Source organism: Schistocerca piceifrons, chromosome X, assembly GCF_021461385.2.
Source record: "Schistocerca piceifrons isolate TAMUIC-IGC-003096 chromosome X, iqSchPice1.1, whole genome shotgun sequence".
NCBI classification, from domain to species: domain Eukaryota; kingdom Metazoa; phylum Arthropoda; class Insecta; order Orthoptera; family Acrididae; genus Schistocerca; species Schistocerca piceifrons.
The window spans coordinates 311614452-311638562 of NC_060149.1; the positions used below are offsets into that span (position 1 = coordinate 311614452).

Genomic DNA, 24111 nt, shown 5'->3' on the forward strand with positions numbered 1-24111 from the left:
CTGTTGGTAATGACCCTGTTATAAGTGGTGGAATGTGATATCTATTCAAGATTGTTTTTTCTACTCTTACTCTTTCCTATCACTTCATTAACCAGAGTTAAATCCGTCCACATCCCCTCAAAGACGCTACCACGATGTATGTAATCTTGATGGAGTCTGTCCAGTCATGAGTGGTAAATGATGCAGTTCTAGTAATAAAGCAATAAAAATAATAATTTTCTGGAAGTATGAATTAAAAAAACACCTTCATACTTCTGGTTTATCGAATACAGTCATATTCGAAGCTGCAAAATATGAATAAAATTAAAGTAAATAAATCAATAAATAAATTAGTAAATCAGTTTGATCCAATCATGTTCCTGTTATTCTTTACATGTTGTACTCAGCTTTCCCTTAATCCTTTGAGCACCAGGTTTCCATCTCAAAACATCATTTTTATTAATTTTGTTTTGAAGTATCAGTACCTTTTGCGTGAAACCACTGATGCTATTGCAAGACAGACATCCTGTGGTACACTGAGGTACTCTCACAAATGTAGTGCATTGTAGCAGTCACATATAGCATTCAAAGCAACAATCAGCGGGGAGATAGTGCTATGTTATTGTTGGAGATGATGACCTCCTCTTTTTTTATTGTATTAGATCCTTGGCAAAGAAAGTAAGTATATCTAAAGTTATTGTAAAGTAAATTTGATTTTTAGTACTGCTTTTATCAGTGGTTTGGAAATGAAGCCACTGGAGCAGTATGTACTTTTGATGCAAATTTATTAAATTTTTTGACCAGTTTTGCTTGTTATTTAGGACTATAGTTTGTTTTACGCTTTGAGTTCATGGAAGTTTCAAAATGTGGGATTGTGTCTATAACAAATGTAAAGTTGCTTGTCATATCACATGAACTGATGGGTCGTTGAAAACTGTAAGTCCTAGGTGTTCTAAAGTGAAACCACCTCCTTCAGAGAATTCATTGTTTATTTTTTTTTTCAATTTCTGGTTTTGTGGATTCTTACTATGAAAAGGTTAATTTTGCAAAAAAAATTAATTTTTTCAATTGTTGGGATACAACGGGTTAATAGTTACCATGTTCCGTTTGAGACTGTTTATCCATGCAGCTTCACAATGCATACAATGTTTTGATTGAGTGTTGCAGTATATCTTGGTTAGTTGCTCCCTAAGATATAATTAATAGCTCTCACCCAGCTTCTTAGCAGGCTCACTGTTTACAGCATTTAAATTTGTTTCTTATATAGCACTTGTGACATAATTGTAAAAATCTCAGCTTATTTGCTTCATGTTTACCTAAGTTATTGCTGCAGCACTTTGTCTTCATTACTGTCAAAGGAAAATACAGCTACATGGCATTGAACCACCACCAAAGTATCCCAATATTGTTTAGTAACTTGCCCATAAAAGTAGACTAAATTTCAGGTTCTTCTCATGTTGCAAAATAAAATTAGTGCATTGCTTGATTAACATACTCTTCAGTATCATTGCTGCTCTAATGCACAATCGCTGGCATTTGGTCCAGATTTAGAGGGGACACAATTCGCCTTACTTTACTGTTGAAGTACTTTTTATCCTTCTGCAGTGCAGAGTACCAGCCAGTAAGGCGGTACTTGTATTGTCCCAACAGTGGCAACACAGGTGCTAGGTGTCCAGTGCCTAAGTTGAACAGATTGCAGATGGGCAGATCAGTTCTTCATCCATGGAAGATCAACCTGGAACCCATCATCAGTCAGTTACCATTGTGACTGGCAGGAATATGGCTTCTAGGTCAGGAGTGCAGCAGTGGACTCCAAGGTGGCTGCAGCTTATAGACACCTTTTGAATGCGCCATAGCATCAGGTCTTCCATCAGTATCCGTAATTCAGATGGAGTGGCCTACCTCTGAGAATGAAGTTGAGGAGGGCAGAGATTTTGTAATGGGTGATGATATGATCTCCCCCTCCCCCCCCCCCCCCTCCTCCCAACACACACACACACACACACACACACACACACACACACACACACACACACACACACACACACAATGTGCTCTCATTTTCTGAGCTTGTCAGTGCTCTCAGCTTCTCTAATGCTCAACTTCAGGGTTTTAGTGTTCCTATATGTGAATTTTGCATCCTGAAAAGTTTTCTTGTGATATCTCTGAAGTGAAGTTACTTATTTTAGCCTCATTGTGGTAACTTGTTCTGTCTGTTCTGCACTGTTGTTGGAGTGTTGAAGTGTGTTCTTGGCTTCTGTCTTGCAAAGTCTGATAAAATAGACTGCCCCTGTGTTTCTACTTCGGGCATACCTGTGTTGAAATTTGGTTTCATCACCATTGCATAGTCAGCAGACTCAACTCACTTGGCAACATATTGGTTGGTTCTTAACAAAATTTTATTCCTGCACTTACTAACTATTCTGCTGTGCAACATTCCCCAAGCCTTAAAAAATTCGTCCTGTATATTCACGCCTTTGTACTAGTCTACATGTCTTTTTAATCCCTCCATCTTGGACTATTTCTGTTATAAAAATTGAAGTCAACATCACAAATCTTAATCCCCTTAAAATATTGTACTAATTCCTATTCAGTTCCTTAATCCTACTTTCTAGTGCTTAGACGTATGATTCTCTCTAACTACTCCATTGTGTTTCCTGTTATATTGCTAAACCAAGCAATAGGTAACTCATGCACAGATAATTCTGGGTGTAGTATAGTCTTTCTCGTGTAGGAATCATAAATTACACAAATGGCAATCAGAATTGTTAAAGTACTAGTAGCTGAAATGCTTAAGTTTATAACCTGATTCTGCTGCTTCTTGTAGTACTGTTGGACATGTTGTAACATCTTTCCTGCAGAAATACACTTTCTGTGATTCTAGTAGTTGGTCTACTAAGAGAAGAATATCTAGGTTTATGGTATCATTTAAAAATGTCCTGTTTTGGCCTGGCAGTATTTCTCCCCTCTTCCCTGGCCAAAACAGCAAAGAGTTTGACAACTCGATTACTGCTGTACCTGTAATTGTTGCTGGTAAGCGAAATATTGTTCCAGCTATATTGCAAACCATTCCATTTATTAAGATTGTACCATTTTTTTAAACTCTGTTTCGGACATACCCAGTGGCTTTCTTTTCTTATTATGATCTCCAAAATGTATAACAAATATATCCAGTGTGCATTTACTCCTTGGAAATGCACACAAGGGGTGAATACTTACCTCTGACACATTGTTGCTTCAGACTTCCCCAGGAACAATTGTACTTTACATGCGCATGTCTCTTGTGACTACTCTGGTCAGACTGACTGTAATATCTTCCACTGGAAGATCTGTAACTCTTCTGTGGACAACAGCACAAATGTTTCTCTGTTCTTCAAAATCATCAGTACTTCACAGTGCGTACTTGTACCCATTTTCTTACCATGTTCCATTTCACGGTTTAATGGTGTATAATACAATTTTGATGTCGGGTGTTTAAACCTGTTACCGGAAAATGTATTGACATGTGTAGTCGCACTACATCTGTTTTCACATCAGCTACTGACACATAAAATATTGCTAAGTTGTTATCAGTTGGTTCTGCTATATGCTGTAACTCAGTTATAAAATCCTTTTGTGCTTCTTGTAGTGCTGCTAAGAACTCCTGTGGTTACAATATTGTTGTGCTTAGCTGTGCATTTATGGCACGAAAAACAGCTTCTTGCAATGTTTCTGTCACCAATCATGTTTCATTGGAACTATCTGCCAAAATCCGTAAAAGTCTGGCTACAACTATTTGCCCATCTATTTCCTGTGGTTGGTTCTGTACCCTTCTAAGATTCATTTATAATCTGCTTAATGCTTCTACTGTACTGCATCAAATCCATTGTCAGTTTCTGTACCACTCTTGTGATATTTAGTACAGCTTGTTCCAAATTCCTCAGTTGCTTGGTATGCCATTCCACCAAACTCTTCATAATGTCTGCTACTACTTGTACCTGGCCTAGGGTGTTGTTTAAATTTTGAATATCCTCATCATCTGCTGTTCCAAACACTGCTTTAAAAGTTTCCCCACTTGTGGTTATCCATCCTCTCTTTTTCCAAATCAATGTTCTTGGCGCCAGTCAGTTACCTGCCTCGGTTGCAACCCGCTAGATTCCTCCTCCATCTCTGCTAGAATTCCCTTTTCCTTAGCTTCTTTCTGCAGTTCCCCAAAGGTATCTTCTAACTCTTGCACCTCATTACTCATTTTCCAAATATTCAGAGTTAAACCAAGCATTCACTTATGACTGGTTAACAGGATGTTGGGTCTTGAGAACACAACTGCAGATTTAAGAGGTTGGTTCTATCCACGGTACGAGATAATAGAAGCAGCAAAATCTCTGTATGATGAATGATGAATCCTGGCCACCTGTGCTAGCATACCACCTGAGAAAAAGGAATTTCTCATCATTTTCCCTCCCTCCTTCCAAAAGCTTTGGTGCATAACAAAATACTACTGAATACTACACAATATGATCTCATTAAACTATCCAGCATAAACAAGGGGGGGAAAAAACGGAAGAAAACAAATCAAATCCCACTGTTTGAAACAAAAACAAATGTGCACAGTTAACAAAAGGAAACTAAACATGTGGTCTTAACACATGTGGTACACCGCATGAATCCTAAACAGTTTTAATTCCTGGCTTCTTCATCTTCCTAAAGTTTTGACATCCTGTGATATTGGAATCTGTGGCAAAGTGTTTACCACTCCATTGTATAGTTTGACTCAGTTTACAGAAGTGATCAATGTTTTCAAAAGAAACTGTATCTTCATGGTCACTGGCAATATCATCTCTCACCTAATAATGGATGCTGGTACTTAGTTAAAAACTTTTTCATTCTTCCTTTTGATGTGTATTAGTTACAAAAACCCACTGACCACCTTCATACCATTTTAATTTCCCTATACATTGCCCCATCTTCTCTTGATGTTAGAGTGCCTTTATATTCTCTTGTTTGACCTTTTGCAAAACATATCTGATCTGTTTCACACAGTTCTTCACTGACTCCACATTTACATCTATTTTAGGTTTCAGAACCTCGAAAGGAGATTGCATCTTTTTACTGTATACGACCTTTCATGGTGACGGTCCTGTACTACTGTGTATTTGTGAATTATATGCTTAGACATCATATTGCAAATATGTATCCCAATTACTGTGTTGACTTTCACATAATGGCTTATCCTCTTTGAAATCGTACGGTGGACCTGTACAGTACAACCATTTGCTTGTGGATGGAAAGGGCTAATATGTCAGTTATGAAGCAGGGGGGCGACACATCTGGTTCAGAAGGTGTGGCACAAAATTTGTATCCTGATCTATAATTATAGTATCAAGAATGTCAAATGTCAATATCCAATTATTAAGGATTCCATTAATGACTGTACTTGCTCACTGGTGTGAAATTGCTGCAATTGCTATGAACCAGGGAAAATGATCCTCTATCATTTGAATTGACTAGTTACTAGCTGCAATTCTATTAAAAGGTCAAAGATATCTAAACCAAATGTTTCAGAAGGTTGTGTCGCTTGTGGTAATCTTTGCAATGGTATGTGTCGGTGACTCAAATCTGCTCTTTGCACACAGAGCACACAGTCTTTCACATACTGGTCAACATCTTGCTCTCTGGTCCTCCATCAAAATTTTTCCGCTGTGTGTGTATTTGTCGTTCTATGTCCTTCATGACCTGCCAACAAACGATCATGAGCCTGTTGCAAAACTTCACATCCAAATGATGAAGGACACGCTACGCATGGTCCGTACTTCTGAACAGTAAACTGTCATGCATCACAAACTGTGGCTGAGACCTAAAAGCCCAACAGTGTATGTCTGTTGCTTCTGCTTTCTGCCGCGAGCTTTTGCCTAGTGCTTGCAGAACTCCAATTTTTCTACTTAGCATGTATGTGTTAATGTGCACTTGCCAAGGTGTATGCACTATCTCATAATGAAACTGTTTCAATGCCCTCCATGTTAATTTCCTGGAAGTTTTTTTTCAATCCCAATAGCCACTTAGGAGAAACATGATCAGTCACTACCTTAAATGTCTGGCCGTACAAATAACAGTGAAAGTGGGTAACATCGTAAATAACAGCTAACATCTCTTTTTCTATTGTTGAATAATTGCACTCTGCTTTATTCAACTGTCTCAATGCATAAGCCATTGGATATTTCTTATTATCCATGATTTGGCTCAGAACGCAACCAGTTGTTGTATCACAAGAGAGGATTAACTCTGGTTCGAAGTTAGAAATACCTGCACAGGATTGGATCCTAAAGCATGCTTCAGTTTTTCTAATGGAGCTTGACACTCTACTGACCACTTGAAATTTACTCCTTTCCTTAGTAGACAGTTCAAGGGCTTCGCAATTTGTGCAAATTTCCTATAATATGACATCTGTTCAAAAAATTGTGGAACTTTGTGGACAAAGTTCATCTATGCCTACCTTTTACTTATTGTGCATGATCTCCTTTGAAATACTCTGTTCCACAATTGATACACCATTCCCAACACCATTTCTGCTTCCAGAAGCAGTCTTTGTACGCCTCTTGCTGGTTTGTGCGGAGTGCTGTCTGCAGTTTTTCTTTTATCTCGTCCATCATTGCAAATCTTCATCCTTTCAAGGGGGATTTCAACTTTGGAAACAAAAGAAAGAAAGAAAGAAAGAAAAAGTCTGCAGGGGCCGGGTCTGGACAGTATGGAGGATTAGACAACATAGTGATTTCGTTTTTTGTGCAATAGTCATGCAGTAACAGGGATGAATGTGAGAGTGCATTATCGTGGTGCAGGAGCCATGAATTGTCTCACCACATTTCAAGCCGTTTCCTTCTCACATTTTCTTGTAGTCATCGCGACACGTCCTGATAGTACCATCGATTAACAGTTTTTCCCTGTGGCATGAGTTCATGGACTAATCCTTCAAAGTCAAAGAAAACTATCAGCATGGCTTTGACATTTGACCTGACACGCTTTTTAAATCTTGGAGAACATTTCCTGACGCATTGTGAAGATTGGGCCTTGGTTTCAATACCATAACTGTAGACCTGCATCTCATCACCAATTATGATTCTATTAAGGAACATCTTGTTCTCATTTGCATTATCCAAAAGCTCTTCACAGATTGCAGGGCAAAGTTCTTTCTGGTCTTGACTCCTGAGCCGTGGGACAAACCTGGCAGCAACACTGCATTCCAAGATGCTGTGACAGGATTTCATGACATGATCCAACTTAAATGTTACATTCTTCTGCAATCTCTTGGACAGGCAGCCTTCAACTGGCATGCACAATTTCATTGACGTTCCTGACATGATCATTTTCAGTAGACATCAAATGATGTCCTGAACAAGGATCATCTTTAACTTCCATCCCGCCATTTTTAAACACTGATTATGGCTCAAGTGCTCTTCACCATAGGCTTCTTGCATCATTTGGTATGTCTCTGTAAAGGTTTTCTCAAGTTTCACACAAAATTTAATGCTCCTCTAATTCTGCCACCCTGAAATATGCAAACTGTGTGACACAATTTTCTACTCGATACAGCACTGAACAATAACTAACAGACATACAACAATGAAACTTCCAGCTGGTACACATTAAATGCAAGCAAGTGCAGGGATGCCAACAGCATGCTGCATCAACACACTATTGACGTGAAAATACGATTGTTCTAGAATTTTTTGAACACGCCTCGTAATTACACAGGCCTAAAAACATTGTAACTGTTTTGTAGTTTGTATGGTACAAAATCATGTACTGCTGATAATAAATGTGGATCAACCTTTACTCTTTCTGGCTGATCACATGTTCATCTAATTTACTTCCGTTTGAGCTAAATGGCACTTATCAGCACTGAGTGTTAAGTTGGCTGTTCGTAGTCATTTAAAGACTCTTTCCAATGATTTCACACATTCTTGCATGTCCTTTGCCAATATGATTATGTCATAAAGATACACCATGCATTTCTAAGTTTCACTCTATGAAGCACTCCATCTAAGAGTTTCTGAAGTGTAGCTAGTGTGTTTTTTTTTAGTCCAAACTGTGTCCTATGATACTGATAATTTCCCTGTGAAAAATGCTGTCTTTGGCAGGTCTTCCAGAACTACCACAAGCTGGTTGTAGTTGCTCTTCAAATTCATAGTCGAAAATTATTTATGTTGAGCAAGATTAGCGAATGTTACCATGATACTTGGGATGGGATATGCATCTGCACTTAAGAAGTGATAATCACAAGAGAACCTGTATTTTTTGGTACCATCCAATGACTTTTTGGGCACAATGACAATATTTACATTTCAGGGACTATCTATCCTCAACGATTCCATCAGGCGACAGCTTGTCAATGAATCAGTAAATTTCCCATCACTGGTTGTAATTGATTTGGGACCCTGTATGGTTTCTTATATATGCTGGAGCATAGCTCCCTGTTGGTTCAAAATGGCTCTGAGCACTATGGGACTTAACTGCTGAGGTCATCAGTCCCCTAGAACTTAGAACTACTTAAACCTAACTAACCTAAGGACATCACACACATCCATGCCCAAGGCAGGATTCGAACTTGCGACCAAAGAAGTCTCGCGGTTCCAGACTGTAGCGTCTACAACCGCTCGGCCACCCTGGCCGGCGCTCCCTGTTGGTGTCCTGTGCTGTGTAATTGATGCCACCAGTAATGGACCCTCTGTATAGAACAAATATGTGAACCTAAACAATAAAGCTTCCATCCCTTCAATATCTTTGTGTTGCAAGTGTTAAACTTTCTCACGTAGTGCAGAATTGTTAATGATATGCTAGTGGCTGCAGCTGCCATCCAATCTGTCAGCATCATAACTGGTGACTATTAGGCCCATTGGAAAACTCACCTAGTTTGTGCCAAAATTGTCTAAACTCATGGTAACTATAAATTCTTTATCTATAACCGAAATACATACTATGCTCCTGCACACCATACAATGCGACTTATCTAACACTTCATTGCAGATCAGTGGCTCTACCATGTAGAACAGCTCCCTCAATAAGTCTGTACCCCCACTAAACCAGATCAATTTTCTTGTACCTGCTGGTACTTTAACCTGCAGATTAACCTTTAGTGTACATATGCACAGTTTAGCTGGTACTGCCTTCATGACAGGTGCACCTTGCAATATTTTTTCACTGGCAGCTTTCTCCCCTAACAGAAACAAAGTTCCATCAAGCTCAGTTGCGTGCCACAAAAGCTCAGTTATTGTGCAATGTTTATTCATAAAATCAAGTCTGAGGATTTCACAGTACCCCTTACCAACATGGGGCACCACCTCCACATGCTCCTCAAACTTTCCAGCACTAATGCTAAAAGTGAATAGTTTTGTCCCCAATGATATTACTTCATTTTTACCCACTCTGTGCAACCTATATTGTGGAAACGAAGTCTCTTCGTACCTAAGAGGTCCAGACTAACAACTGACACATGTGCAACCTTGTCTATCAAGAATTTGTCTCTTATTCCCTACTATAGCAACTGAGCAAGTCTGCAATCATTCTTGCAATGCACTGTTTTATTGGGAATGGCCTCCGATGGTCAAGGCACTCCTGTTAGCATTTAACAAATGCTTCTTCTTCTTCTTCTTCTTCTTGTGCTTCTCCTGCTTACTATTTTTGCAGTCACACAACTTACGCCCATCCTCATCAGATTCAGAGCACTGTGGTTGGTGACACTGCCTCTTCGTGTGGCCCATTTGTCAACATGTGTTGCATTTAACATCAGGGGAGAAAATACCTCAGTCACACCGGTTTTCAAATTGCAAAACCTGTTTCCTCTGTGTGGCAATTCTGAGAGCAAACAACAAATCACTAGAATTCTCCATCCCTACCCTTCATGACATATCCGCTGAAATACCTCTCACAAATACATCAAAGGCCCTATTCTCTGCTCCCCACCTCTGCATTTTGCATAATTGTGTAAGTCTGTGAGTTCAGCTTAAGGATCATATCAGAGAATGCTCTTACTGATTCATTATGTTTCTGCGTTAAACCCATGAGCTTTTCTGTGAACGGAAAAATCGAAGCAATATTTTGCTTACAATAGCATTGGGTTAGTCCTTCAGACCTCACCAATAGTTTCATAGCATGTGACATACATTTTAGCATCACCTGCTAACCATAACTTAGCCATAGATATACATGTTGCATTGGACCAGTTCCCTAAGCAAGCTGCTTCCTTGACATCATCCAGAAAATCTGACGCACCCTCATATGTTTTCCCACAAAAAGTGTAATGAGACTAGCTACCATTGAATCAATAGATGGAATAGGGATGCTAACTACATTGTTGTTATCTCCTCCATGTGCTTGCATCAGCCCAGTTGCTGCATGTAATGTTTCTAATTCCGTTGCATTTCTTCATTAGCATGGCTGTGTTCTGTTTTATCTCTGGTAAAGTGACTACCTGATTTTTCAAAACTTAAATGGTTTCATTCAAAGTTACTGAATGCGTTTAATCATTGTGTAACATCCATTTTGAACTACACCTCACAACACATGGGATCCCTTTACACTGACACAACATCAATAAGCAAAAATAACTATACTAATCTTTCCTAAGTTCCTTAGCTCAGCAAGATTCATTGCACTGCCATGCTTCATGACCAAATTGTCTAAAAGTTTCACATGTTACTGACATGGCCATAATATACAGTAGCTCGTGCCATGATAAATTACAAAACTGGCACCTAGTCTGGTGTAAATGTTCTTCCCTACAGGTACACCTGGACTGTGATAGGTTTTCAGGCTGTTGTGGCCTATACAATGTCAATTTCAAATTACTATGCAGATCCTTCTGAATCAACATGGTCCCAAAACAAAAGAAAAAGAAAACAGGTCAACAAAAATTTGGTCACTCAAAACCATGTGATGACAAATGCTGGCGACTGTTAATGTACAGATATGGCTCATTGACGGTGGTGACAGCCAATGTCAGTGCCTCAGGCATTCAATGTGTAGGACAGCAAGTTCTCCTGACACCACGTGGCATGTTAGAACCACTTTCTGATTCAAATTTAGTATGCCAGAACCACTGCTGACATCAGTGTCATGACCTGAGCCAGGATCGCATTATCAGGTTGCCAGAGAGTGTGGACGAGTGATCTTGTCAAGTGCCAGGATGCTAATGAAAAATCATTAAACATCATTCAATTAACAATCATTTATTGGTGAGAGTTTTCCAGCCACTCCATCTCCTTCCCAGCATTGCCTAGCAGTGACTGTGCTGAGTCTGCGTTGCTTGAAAGCGCGAGGAACTTGCTGAACACGGGTCCTCCATTGCCTGTGGTAAGTGCTGCGGCCCCATCACAGGATGATGGAGTGGCTGTGTGTCCTTGCAACCTGGAATGGTTGTGGACTTCCGTAAGAGCCTCAGCACTCGTGATGAGTGAGTGAAGCTGCACTGATGATCGACCCTAGTAATCTGGTTGCCCCTGCTGCTGGTTGTTGAGAGAGACAGTATGCAGGGGGAAGACCCAGCAGCAACACAAAGGACAGCCCAAATGGCAGCCTCAACACCCAGCCAGTAAGGTGGTACAGCTACTGACAGAGTAGTGGTAACATAGGTGGCCCAGCACTCAAGTTGAACAGATTGCAGATGGCAGAATGGTTCTTCATCCACAGAAGATCAACCTGACTCCATTCTCAGTCACACACCATTGTGACCAGCAGGAATCTGGTTTGCAGATCAGAAGTGCAGCAGTGGACTCCAAGTTGGCAGCAGCTTGTAGACACCTGTTAAGTTCGCCAGAGAATCTTGTTACTTAATAGAGTGGGTCTTCCATCAGTATCTGTAATACAGATGGACTGTTGGAATGGCCTAACTCAGAGAACAAGCTTGTGGGGAATAGTGGGGGAAGGGTTGTGAACAGAGCAGAGGTTTTATAGCAGGTGATAATGTGATCTACTCCACACTGATGACCAGATGTGCTCTTGTTTTCTTAACCTATCAGTGCTCTCGGTTGCTCTGCTGTTCAACTTCAGGGTTTCAGAGCATTCCATTATGCAAAGTTTGCATCCTGAAACGTGTTCTTTTGACACCACTGAGTGAAATTACCACATTTAGCCTCATTACAGGAACACATGCTGTCTATTCTGCACTGTTGCTGAAGTGCTAAATCTGTTCTTCTTGTCTTGGTGTGCCTAGCTTATTTGTACTTTGGACAACTTTGTTGACATTTAGTTAAGACACCATTGTGTAGCCAGCAGACATGCCCCACTTAGCAACATCTCCGTTGTTTTGTAACTAAATTTTATTCCTGTACTTACTATTCTGCTGTGCAACGATGGGAACACACAGGGGATGTCAGCTGTAAAGCCTCATGTTCAACAATATATGCCTATGGTGTTCTCCAAAACATGCCGTTGTATTCTGTTGTCAGATCTGCCACAGAGCAGGCATTCTGTGAGGAGGTGTGGACATCCAACACCTTGTCACTTACTTATGGTTTCACCGTCTTTCCACCACTTACCATAGATACTGACAACAGCAGTGTTTGAACAGCAGACTAGCTTTACCATTTCTGAGATACTAATTCTCAGGTGCTTGGCCAAAGCAATGTGTCAGAATCACTTATGTAATTGATTTTCCCATTTGTAACCCGAATTGTCAGTAGAATGTTTCTCCATTTGTGTCTGCTCCGCCTATATACTCCCCTTACTGAGTCATGCACACGCATCACCACCAGGTGGCATACAACCTCATGATGAGCAGTTGTAATGTTTTGGCTCATCAGTGTATTATGTACACTCTTTGAGACATTATTTACATTACAGTACCTGTTTTCCACAATTATATTTACATGATTTCTGCATTTGAGTTGTGTACAATCTTCAGTTACTGGATAGGGGGTGGGGGAGGCAGAATGTTCACAAGGACAAAAGTGTGCAAGTAGGGCCTTGAGGTTGAATCTCTACTTGTTTATTCTGTACACATCATGTACCATAGTATATATGGACCAGCTCTCACGTGCACTGTGTAGAGCTCGGACTTACCCAACGAGGGTTAAACTTTTAAGCTGTGGGTGACTATCATGACATGAGGTGTTACGTTATTCTAGAACTCAGTCTGTGAACTTATTAACAAATGATGCAATCTGATGTAAATGACTTTTACAGCCCCTGTTTATATACTCGTGCTGGCTTCCTACTCTGGAAGGAGGACATTCCCCAGTCTGTGATACTTGTGCCACGCAAATAACTGTGAGCCATAGTGCGATTTATATTTTGATGTGAGGGGAGAAGCAAATTTAAGTGAGGGCTTGCCTTCTGTTTCAGCTGCTGACAAGACAAGTGTAGTAAAATCTGTAAAAAAGAAACTGTGGAGTGGCTTGCTCATCTTATTTTTATTGCGTTGACCAGTTAGCAAAATGTATCTGTTGTACTATTTTAGATATTTCCATAGAATTTATCTTTTTGTCAAAAGTTGTAGCCGGCCGCGGTGGTCTAGCGGTTCTAGGCGCTCAGTCCGGAACCGCGCGGCTGCTACGGTCGCAGGTTCGAATCCTGCCTCGGGCATGGATGTGTGTGATGTCCTTAGGTTAGTTAGGTTTAAGTAGTTCTAAGTTCTAGGGGACTGATGACCACAGATGTTAAGTCCCATAGTGCTCAGAGCCATTTTTCAAAAGTTGTAGACCTGACAGTAAACATGATTTTATTTTTTACTTTCTGTTTGTATGCATCATCATCATCATGCTGTATCTTCAGAAATGCGCAGTCTAGAGTTACTGATCTACCTCCCTCATTGTGTTGTCATACCTCAAAGCATTGAATATCATAATCCATATAGAAGGTTCTGATAATTGTAGTAAACAGCTTCATAGTCCTGGATTTTGCTGATAGTTTTTTTCCTGTGACAATTTCTGTCACAGTTTCCTGGGGAAATATGTGTATCAGGTATGCATGTATTGTTCTCCATGTTTGAATTGCATTCATCTCAATAAATGGTTACCAGTACTGTATATTTTGTGCACACTAATAAACTGGTAACACAGTTGTTTTCTGTTGCAGAAACTTTATATTTTGTTGCTTTTCTGTTGGAATGATACTTTGTGCACAACAAGCTACATAATATCAGACTCTTCTCAAATCTCCCCATTCTTGTAACAGAAAAAGCCCTGAACTTTTCTTCTAACCTCCTTCAGTTTCTTGTATAATGCATGCACTGAAAGACTTCCCTGATGGATGCAGATAAGCTTCCTCTCTTTATGTTCTGTCATAGGTCCTGCTAATGTGTTTAAACAGTGTCTTTACTGACATATTGGTGTTGCATTTTTTGGTAATGGCATTTTAATAGAAGGCTATTTCTTAAAAATATGGTCAAACTAGACAGGACAATGTATTTATTATTCAGGTGATGCATTTTTGTGGACACTGTTCGGACAAAATTTTGTCCAGACGTTCATCATTGGAGATGAAGCAAGACAGCTGCTTTGACTTTTAGCTTTTAACAATTTGCAGATTTTGGAAAAAAATTTGATGCATTAAGTTTCCTGTAATATGAGATATAATGACTGTAACAAGTTGCTAATTAAGTGTAATGGGTTAATGGTGAAAGTATCATTCTCTGAAGTTGTAGACAAGGCTCGAGGTCATATCCTGGCTTTTATGAAGCTCTTTGTTGCATAAAACTTATTTTTTTCACACAACATTCACAAATTCTCCCTATCAGACAAATAAAACTGTACACAATATTGAAATACTGTTTATTTTGTATAAAAAAAAGACGCCAAACAGAAATGCATTGTGGCTTTTGCAAGAGGAAGAACAACAATTTAAAAACATTATTAATTTCGTCTAAAATTTCAGCATACATATCGTATGCTTATAAGTTGTTCGCACCATAATTATGTACAATGACCACTCTCCACCATATTAAGTTCTGTAGCAAATAGTAATTGTAATGAATTGTACTGAACCCTTCAGTATATAGTGTCTGAATCAACTACTTTTGGCACATGGCCAATCCCAAACCCATTCAACTCCTCAACAAATTTAATCAGTCCCTAGCTGCTGACATTAATATAATTTTGACATACTTGTTATAAAAATGGAACAGCAAAGAAGAAATTGTTTTCTTCAGGTTTTGAAATCTCTGCATTTCTAAGTCAGGCAGGATTGAAGCAGAAACTTGTAATGTATGTCAGTGAAACATAACAAGAGTACAAAATAAAACATTAACATTAGGAAACTAAGAAGAAGCAAGCTGTTAGTATTTGAATTATTCCTGTATGGAAAACTGAGAAACTAAGATGACAGTCACAATTGCAAAATGTGTGTATAGTGGCTGTAGGGAAAGCTTACCAGGTATACACACACCTTCATGGAATCTGTCTTAAGGATACCACATTATTATGGCAACAGATATGAAAAGAAGAGAGGATAATACAAAAGAAAATTTGAGATTGTATGATGAGAATATTTACTGTGGGTATTAAGGTATGAAGAAGGTGAATGCATAGTAAAAAATTTAGTGGATTTCAAATCATTTGAAATGGAAAACAGTGATAAATGGTTTTATTAGGTATTGTATTTAACAGCTAGGGTTAGATATCTTCAGTGATTGATTTCAGATCAGTCATCTTATTTGAATGTAGTTCTTTAGTTTAATATACATAATTTAAAACTTTAAACATTGTAATCATCTAGAAAACAATAACTTTATGCTTTGTTGCAGGATGACACCCCATTCTTCAGTCATACTGGATTTGACCACAAAGTAGGGAGCTCATTCTTTGGAACTCACTATGGTCACAATCAACAACACTCCCATAGGAGCCATTCAGAGTTTTCTGGTGGTCGCTGTAGGACAGTGACGCAGCGCATTGGCAATATGGTTACCACGTACACTCAGTGTTCATAAGTTCCTGTGATGTGCACATAGCAGCTGTAATTTATTGTTTAAATATTCTGTAAATTTGTTGAGACTTTTTATTATTATTATTATTATTATTAGTATTATTATTGCTCTTCCTTGCCACTATATCACAGTTCCATTTTTTGCACAAGGACTGAAATTAAATTGTTTATTATTGACTGTGTATCATTCTTAGTAAAATAGAAGTATTACCATTGCATCTAAACAAGCATATTTGAAGTTTTTGATGATGTTTTGTTTTGCAAGGAATCGTTATGTAAGTGCCACAAATTGTGAAATTTGGTTGTATCACTTACAGGTGAAAGTGGAATGTTTCAATGAGAAGTTCCTTGAAAACAACTACAAGAGTATTATTTGTCTGCTTCATCATAATTAAACTGTTCTTTTTGTGTATATTATTGCACCACAGATTGTCAAAGGATTGACAGTAGGTTATTCATTGTGTATTGTTTTGTTTTTGAAGGAGTGAATTTACCATAAGTTAAAATTATGTGGAAGAAGTAACTAAAATTCATATATCACTGTGAAGAGTGTGTTTCTGCAATGATGTAATTAAATGTTTTGTTGTTCCACATGTTTATAAATGCCTGTTAACTTTGCACACTATCCTCATTTTCCCCCTGAGGAAGGAACTAACAGTTCTGAAAGTTAGGAATAATTTTATCATTTGTAAAAGTGTTTCTGAACAGTACCAGAAATTTGCCACATGAAGGTAAGTAATGGCAGAACATTCTGTCTCCCCATAATTTTATAGTTTGCCAGATTTTAAACTCTGATCTTCTTCCTTCAGAGACCATTTGTTCGAGAAAATACTCATGGTATTTACAATAATGGTTCCAGTTTCATATTATACATAGTACTTGCCTGTCCTGTGTTTTATACATTCGGTATAACATCAGAGACTGCAGTCTCTCTAGATTGGTGTGTTTAAGAAAAGATAGAAATCTCCCCAGATATGTCATGAAATAGCATAATGTGATTTGAGATAGGATAGCTTCAGTGAGTGCTCAGTCAATCTGTTGTATTGTCTGATTGTACTCACTGATTATTATGTGCCCAACAACTGCACTTCTGCTCAGTGTGTAAGTTAGTTAGTTAAATGTTCCATTTATCATGTGCATGATAAATGGTAATGATGTAAAACAAGTTATTTTACATTCACATCATAAATTAATTTGTAAATATGGCTACATGCTGAACAGTTGTAAATTGACACTGCCCCACCCTCCTCCCATCCACCAAGGAGAAACTTTTTCAAATTTTAATTGCAGCATTGTGCACCACTTTTTGTGCTAAAAGCAATCTTAATGTGGAATAAAGTAATGAATGTAATTGTCCCTTCTGGTATTTTAATTATGAACATTGTTGTTCCCTTTTGAATTGCTATGGATTCTTAAAAAAAAAAAAATCCATGAGGGAATAAATACACCACGATGCAGCAGCCAGAATGCTCAACTCCTTAAACAGATGTCTACAGGACGAGTGTGGGTAAGCACCACATATTATTCTTAAAACACATTTTGAGCAACAGAACTTTCTTTCTGTAAGACAAGTTAACCCAGAACATTATTCCATATGTTGTTATTGAATGAAAATGTGCAAAATATGTCAAACAGCTGATTTCTCTCTTCCCAACGTTTGCAATGATTCTAAGAGTAAATGAACTAAGTTGTTTAAGGAGTTCCAAAATGTGCTTCTTCCAGTTTAAATTCTCATCAATATGGACCCCTAAGAGTTTTGAAGTTTCTAATGTAGTTACACTTACCATTGGTATAGTACCCCAGGCTGTACAGAACCGAATAGGTTGTGACTTTTTAAAATTGAGAATAAGACCATTTGCAGAAAACTAGTGTACACTTTTAAGATCATTCCTTACCATTTCTTCTGTTTCTGTATTTTTGCTTGGATTGATTGCAATATTAGTGTCATCTGCAAAAAGAACTAATTCTGCTTTTTCTATATTAGGTGGAAGATAATTTACAAATATGAGGAACATTAGTGGGCCTAAAATTGAGCCTTGTGGAATCCCATATGTGACTTCTCTGCAGACTACTTTCTGCATTCTTTTGGTTAGACATCCATTGGGTGGCTATACCATCAGTCTCATAAAACTTTAGTTTATGAAGGAGGATCTTTAATGAACACAGTTGAATGCCTTAGATAGGTGACAAAAAAAATACCAGCCATCATTATTTTATTATTTAATGCTTATAAAATTTGGTGAGTGAACATGGAAATGGCATTCTCAGTAGAGCAACTCTTGTGATTCAAACAGTGATTTGCTGAGGATACTATTGATGCTCAGGTGAGATACTATTCTAGAATACATCACTATCTCAAAATTTTTGGAAAATGATATCAGCAGTGAAACAGATCAGTAGTTATTGACATCTCTCCTGTCACTTTTCTTAAAGAGGGGTCTGAGAAAGCAGTAAAGCCAAGATTTATTTCAGAGTGCTGGTACTTCCTCATAAATGCTCCTCATGTGTTTCAGGGGAGGTTTCATGCATTCATTGTATTCAGTTTTTAAGTCAAAAGTGACATGAGATACCACTTCAGTATTCTCATCTTTTTGTGTATGGATTACAGGGTAAAGGGCTATACCATATAGCTTCTATTGTTAAATAAATAAAAATAATGTAGTGTATATATAAGCTGATATCTACTGTTAAACATTTACAAACTCATTCAAGCTCTTATTTCTGCATAGATGGTAGTAAAATCTGGCAAGCATTGTATTCAGTCAGTCTTTAAATCTATGTTTTAATTGTGAAAATCTCATAAGTTACAACAGAGTTTATGAATTGGGCTGCTGATGTATTCAGTCTAGAAAATCTGAAATAAGTGTCTTAAATGCTGTCAGGTGACAGAACAGATTGTGGTCAGCATGTAGTGAAAGGCGAATGGGGCAAAATTTTGCATGAGGCTTCTTGTACTTTTGCTCTGGAGTAGTTAGTTCATGAGAAGAGTCCTGACATGATGGAGAATGTAATTTTAAAATAATATTTAAAGTATTTTGATTCAAATGCATTTGGTATTGGAGTGCAACAATTCTTGGCTTTAATTATGAATTTGTCCTCAAATCTAATTGAGTAACGTCTTGTGGTTGTATCACAGAATAAAGTTTGTGGTCATAGTTACAAGCCTGATGTGCCTCCCCTGCAAAAAGAAAGAAAGAATGTCACTGCAGAAGTTGTGGGAAGAATGTATGCAAAAGAGCTAAGTGGAACAAGTTACTGTAAAACAGTAATTAATATGTATACAATAGAAATCATTTGTTGGCTTTCCAAAACTTGTAGTTGAGCACTGTAAAGTGAACTGAGACAAACATATGATAATAATGTGACAAGACAGTAATCTTATAGCATGTGCATAAAGCAATAGATAATCTTGATTGATGACTGCTCATCACCCACACATGGCTCATGGTGATTAGTCAAAGCTATTACAATTGTGCGTACATGTCTTCATTGTGCCCCTGATGTGTTCAGTAGGACTGAGCTCAGCCAATTTGAAGCAGAGGGTGAGAGTGACTTAGGAGAACCCGTTGTCTTTGGAGGTTTCCTAAATTATTTTGACCTGATGAAAAACCCCACACTTACATAATCACAGAAACCAAGCGTCCCATGTTGGTGGGCATTTGCAGTCGGATGCACTGGTATTGCACTTCTTGCTAATTCAGTGCTGTACAGTTACTCTGACAGCCAGTACAAGGTCCAGTGACATTCTAGTCATATGACACATCACAAGAGCACACTGCATCCAACACAGCAGCCCCCCCCCTCTCTCTCTCTCTCTCTCTCTCTCTCTCTCTCTCTCTCTCTCTCTCTATCTCTCTCGTTCTTTCTTTCAGTTCCTCATGCATGTAAAAGTACTGTGGCAGATGTCTTTGCTGATGCTTTTCCAGGCTGCACAAGTTTATACACAATCTATTGGCCTTTAGACAAAATACTGAAATTATTACATTGTGTGTACTTATTGCTGACTCATAATGCAAATGAGAGAATGTTTGAAATGTGTCTCAAATGATTTCACTGTACCCCTCTACATTTTGAATTTTACACTCAAGAACAAGCAAAGTTGCATTCAACCAGGTAAACTTGGGAAAATGCTGTATTTACTTTCATTGTAATGAGATCACTTCCTTTGTTCACAGTAATATAGTATATAAATAGTCTGTCATTAAATTTAGATTGAAGACAGGTTGCTGTGTATCTTAACCATCATTAATGGACACTTTTTACTTCTGGTTTGCTTTCTTAGGACAATACTGATACACACAAGATTATTACTATTATCATCATCATCACCATCATCATCATCATTATTATTATTATTACAACAGTTTCTGTGGAATGGGTGAGGCTACAGAAGAAACAAGAAAGGAGTATGTGGAATTACCACTGAAAGAGGAAATAACAACATGTTGCTCAAGATGTTAATTTCTGCTATAAATATTAATTACTCTCATGAGTAAATATCTAAATTAATTGTCTTTGCACAAAAGACCAAAGGAAGTTATTGTTAAGCATGTGAAACACAGCCAATGAAATAATCTGTAGGAAAGCTTTGTCAGTTAATCAGTTTTGTGAGTATCATATCTGAATCAGAAACAAAGTAAAAAGAAGTAAAGTATTTAATAAAGAAAATTTAAGGAAATGTTTGTTGCTTGTTGATGACAATGTGACAGGTAAATGTGTTCAAGAAATGCTCACTGAAAGAGCAGCATTTTTATGTAAGATATGTTTCTGGAAAAGGTCACACTTACAATTTTTAATAGAGAATTCTGGGGTAAAAGCTTTCTTGCTGGTAAATATAGCAAGTGTATTACCATGAATGAAAATTGATTACATAATATTTGTAAGCTGGTCACTACACAGCAAGATGTTATGAAACAAGCCAGTTTATATTCAACCTTGAGGAGGGTTTTATATAACAGCCAGGAGTGGCCAGCCAGCAGCACAGAACCCAATTACCAGTATGCAGTTTGAGTGGGGGAGAGAACTGCCAGCAGCGTTCTAGGTCTTCTCATGTTGGTTTCCTGTTTCATTGTGTGTCACATGGGTGTGCATGTCCAGCAACAGGACCCAGCTAGTATTTTGGCCACGAGTTGGCTCAATCGACTCAGAAGAGGAGAAAAGTAGGAGTGATAAGGAAAATATGAGTCGGGATAGGTCACCTGCAGATGAGGGCAGTGAACCAGAAAGTGAAGCTCAATTCTATTCATCTGAACCAAGTGAGTCCTTGTCTTTATTTCAGTAGTTATTAACCTTTTAACAACACCATATGCAGGTTTTTGAATGTGTGTTATCCAAAACAAGAAGTGACAGTTTGCTATAATAACAATGTGATATTAGTGACAGGATATTCTCTGCACATTCTGTTGTATCTTGTAATGTAGAAATGAACATTTTAGTTCTGTTTTACTGCATTATTAGAATGAAACCAAAGTTTGCTTTCTATGCCAAAGTAAATAAGGGGTGTGACTTGAAACACAATTTTCATGCTGTATTTCTTTTGACACACTGAAAGTTCATTTAAGTGAGAGTAATACTTAAATTATGGAAGGTGCTTTCTGTTGCAAATTACATTGATGCCAGTCAGTTGTTGGGGACTGTTTTGGTTTTTTTTTGTATAACAGGTTTGGATTGAATTGCTACAGAACAAGTGTTAAATAGACTTTACCATTGCAGAAAACATTTTTAATTAATCCAGAACTGTAAATGATTTGTATTAGTGAGAGAAGTTAAAAGTACTTTCTCTGTGATGACACACATTTAACTGCTGCTAAATACTGTACAACTGATGCTTTAATTCTTCAGTTTTTGTCACATACAGTGACAGAACAATATTTAATAAGTGGACTGAATAATAAGAAAATATAAGTAGTTTCAGGTATTCAGCACAATTTCATTTGGAAAGTCAGATGTTACAAATTTTTCCTTTTAGAGAGAGAGAGAGAGAGAGAGAGAGAGAGAGAGAGAGAGAGAGTGTGTGTGTGTGTGTGTGTGTGTGTGTGTGTGTGTGTGTGTGTGTGTGTGTGGAAAAAGGGGGGGGGGGGGGTGCAGATCATTATGCAAGACCACAAAGACTGAGAATAGTGTAGATTTCTCTTTCCTCTTGTTGTAAAATGTTATGGATATCTGCTACTGCACAGAACCATTATGTTCCTCCTCTGACGATGAATTTATAAGGCTTCAGCATGAAGTACCTTTCACGTCTGCAAATACAAACTATTCAGTACATTAATGTACAAGGTTCTAACAGTTTTTTCGGTGCATAATAACTACTATACTGATGACCATTTGCAGAAAAAGCCATTGAATATTAATAATTTCTTGAAGACTTTTTCCTTAAGTTTTGTACCACAACTGACCCCAAAACACACATTTATAGATCCCACTGTATGGGAGCCTGTAGAAAATTTTTGTTGTTATCCACTCTATCACGAAAAAAAACTCTGTACTTCAGATTAGAGGGGTGGGTGGGGGGTAGGAGTGCCCCGCCTCCTGTGGATACCTGTGGCAACATGTGAAACAAAGATAAAAAGAAATACAGAATTTCACTTTTATCTCTTCTGCACTTCACACCTCATTGTGTTCTCATTCTGAAAATGTGTTCCTTCGTGCATTCCTTTCCCAAATGGTATGGTCTTTTTTTTTAAAAAAAAAAAAAAAATACTTTTGCCATTATTTGACTCTGATCATATTTCACCATCATATGCACAGATGTCCTAGCTGCGCACAGACAAGTTCACAGATTTCCATACCATCAGTCAAGAAGGCTAGGAGAGTGTATGTACTAGTTAAACAGTTATTAGCATCTCACTTAGACCATGGATTGGCATCACTTAGTTGCAGTAATATGGATATAGAGGAATTATAGGTAAAGTTAAAGCAGTTTGTAAATCGTGTCCTGGAGAGTTATGAGCCTAGTAAGTGAATAAAGGATGGAGATGACTCACCATGGTTTAATAATGAAATTTGGAGGATGCCGAGGCAGCAGAGGCTGTTCCACTCTTGGTTCAAAAGGGAATGCGCAAGTGACGACAAGGAAAGGTTACTAAACACTTGTGCGCCTATGAAAAGATATATGCACAAAGCCTACAACTACTACTACTGACACACCTTAGCAAAAGACCTGGCAGGGAACCTGAGGAAACTCTGGTCTTGTGTAAAATCGCTAAGTGGGTCTAAGGCTTACATGCAGTCCCTTGTTGACCAGTCTGGTGTGGCAGTTGAAGGTTGTTGTTGTTGTTGTGGTTTCAGTCCTGAGACTGGTTTGATGCAGCTCTCCATGCTACTCTATCCTGTGCAAGCTTCTTCATCTCCCAGTACTTACTGCAACATACATCCTTCTGAATCTGCTTAGTGTATTCGTCTCTTGGTCTCCCTCTATGATTTTTACCCTCCATGCTGCCCTCCAATGCTAAATTTGTGATCCCTTGATGCCTCAGAACATGCCCCACCAACCGATCCCTTCTCCTAGTCAAGTTGTGCCACAAACTTCTCCTCTCCCCAAGCCTATTCAATACCTTCTCATTAGTTATGTGATCTACCCATATAATCTTCAGCATTCTTCTGTAGCACCACATTTCGAAAGCTTCTATTCTCTTCTTGTCCAAACTATTTATCGTCCATGTTTCACTTCCATACATGGCTACAGAAACGACTTCCTGACACTTAAATCTATACTCAATGTTAACAAATTTCTCTCCTTCAGAAACACTTTCCTTGCCAGTCTACATTTTATACCTTTGGCGGAGGGCACCTTACGTGCCACTGTCATTACCTCCCTTTCCTGTTCCAGTCACGTATGGTTCGCGGGAAGAACGACTGCCGGAAAGCCTTCGTGCGTGCTAGAATCTCTCTAATTTTACATTCGTGATCTCCTCAGGAGGTATAAGTAAGGGGAAGCAATATATTCAATACCTCATCCAGAAACGCACCCTCTCGAAACCTGGACAGCAAGCTACACCGCGATGCAGAGTGCCGCTCTTGCAGAGTCTGCCACTTGAGTTTGCCAAACATCTCCGTAATGCTATCGCGCTTACCAAATAATCCTTAATGAAATGCACCGTTCTTCTTTGGATCTTCTCTATCTCCTCTGTCAACCCGACTTGGTACGCATCCCACACTGATGAGCAGTACTCAAGTATAGGTTGAACGAGAGTTTTGTAAGCCACCTCCTTTGTTGATGGACTACATTTTCTAAGGACTCTC

At 38.4% G+C, this 24111-nt stretch overlaps 2 protein-coding genes across 6 annotated transcripts in view; both read left to right on the forward strand.

Moving 5' to 3' along the window:
* Positions 1-16473, forward strand: part of LOC124721667 (dnaJ homolog subfamily B member 9-like) — a 53593-nt gene extending 37120 nt beyond the window's left edge. For both annotated transcript variants that reach the window (XM_047246742.1, XM_047246741.1), the window contains exon 4: positions 15689-16473. In XM_047246742.1, the coding sequence (XP_047102698.1) occupies positions 15689-15874 (186 nt within the window). In that variant the 3' untranslated portion in view covers positions 15875-16473. The remainder of the gene's footprint in view (positions 1-15688) is intronic.
* A 4370-nt stretch (positions 16474-20843) lies between these two features.
* LOC124721997 (ras-related protein Rab-7L1-like) overlaps positions 20844-24111 on the forward strand; it is a 155068-nt gene continuing 151800 nt past the window's right edge. For all 4 annotated transcript variants that reach the window (XM_047247172.1, XM_047247169.1, XM_047247171.1 and 1 more), the window contains exon 1: positions 20844-21125. In XM_047247172.1, the coding sequence (XP_047103128.1) occupies positions 20960-21125 (166 nt within the window). In that variant the 5' untranslated portion in view covers positions 20844-20959. The remainder of the gene's footprint in view (positions 21126-24111) is intronic.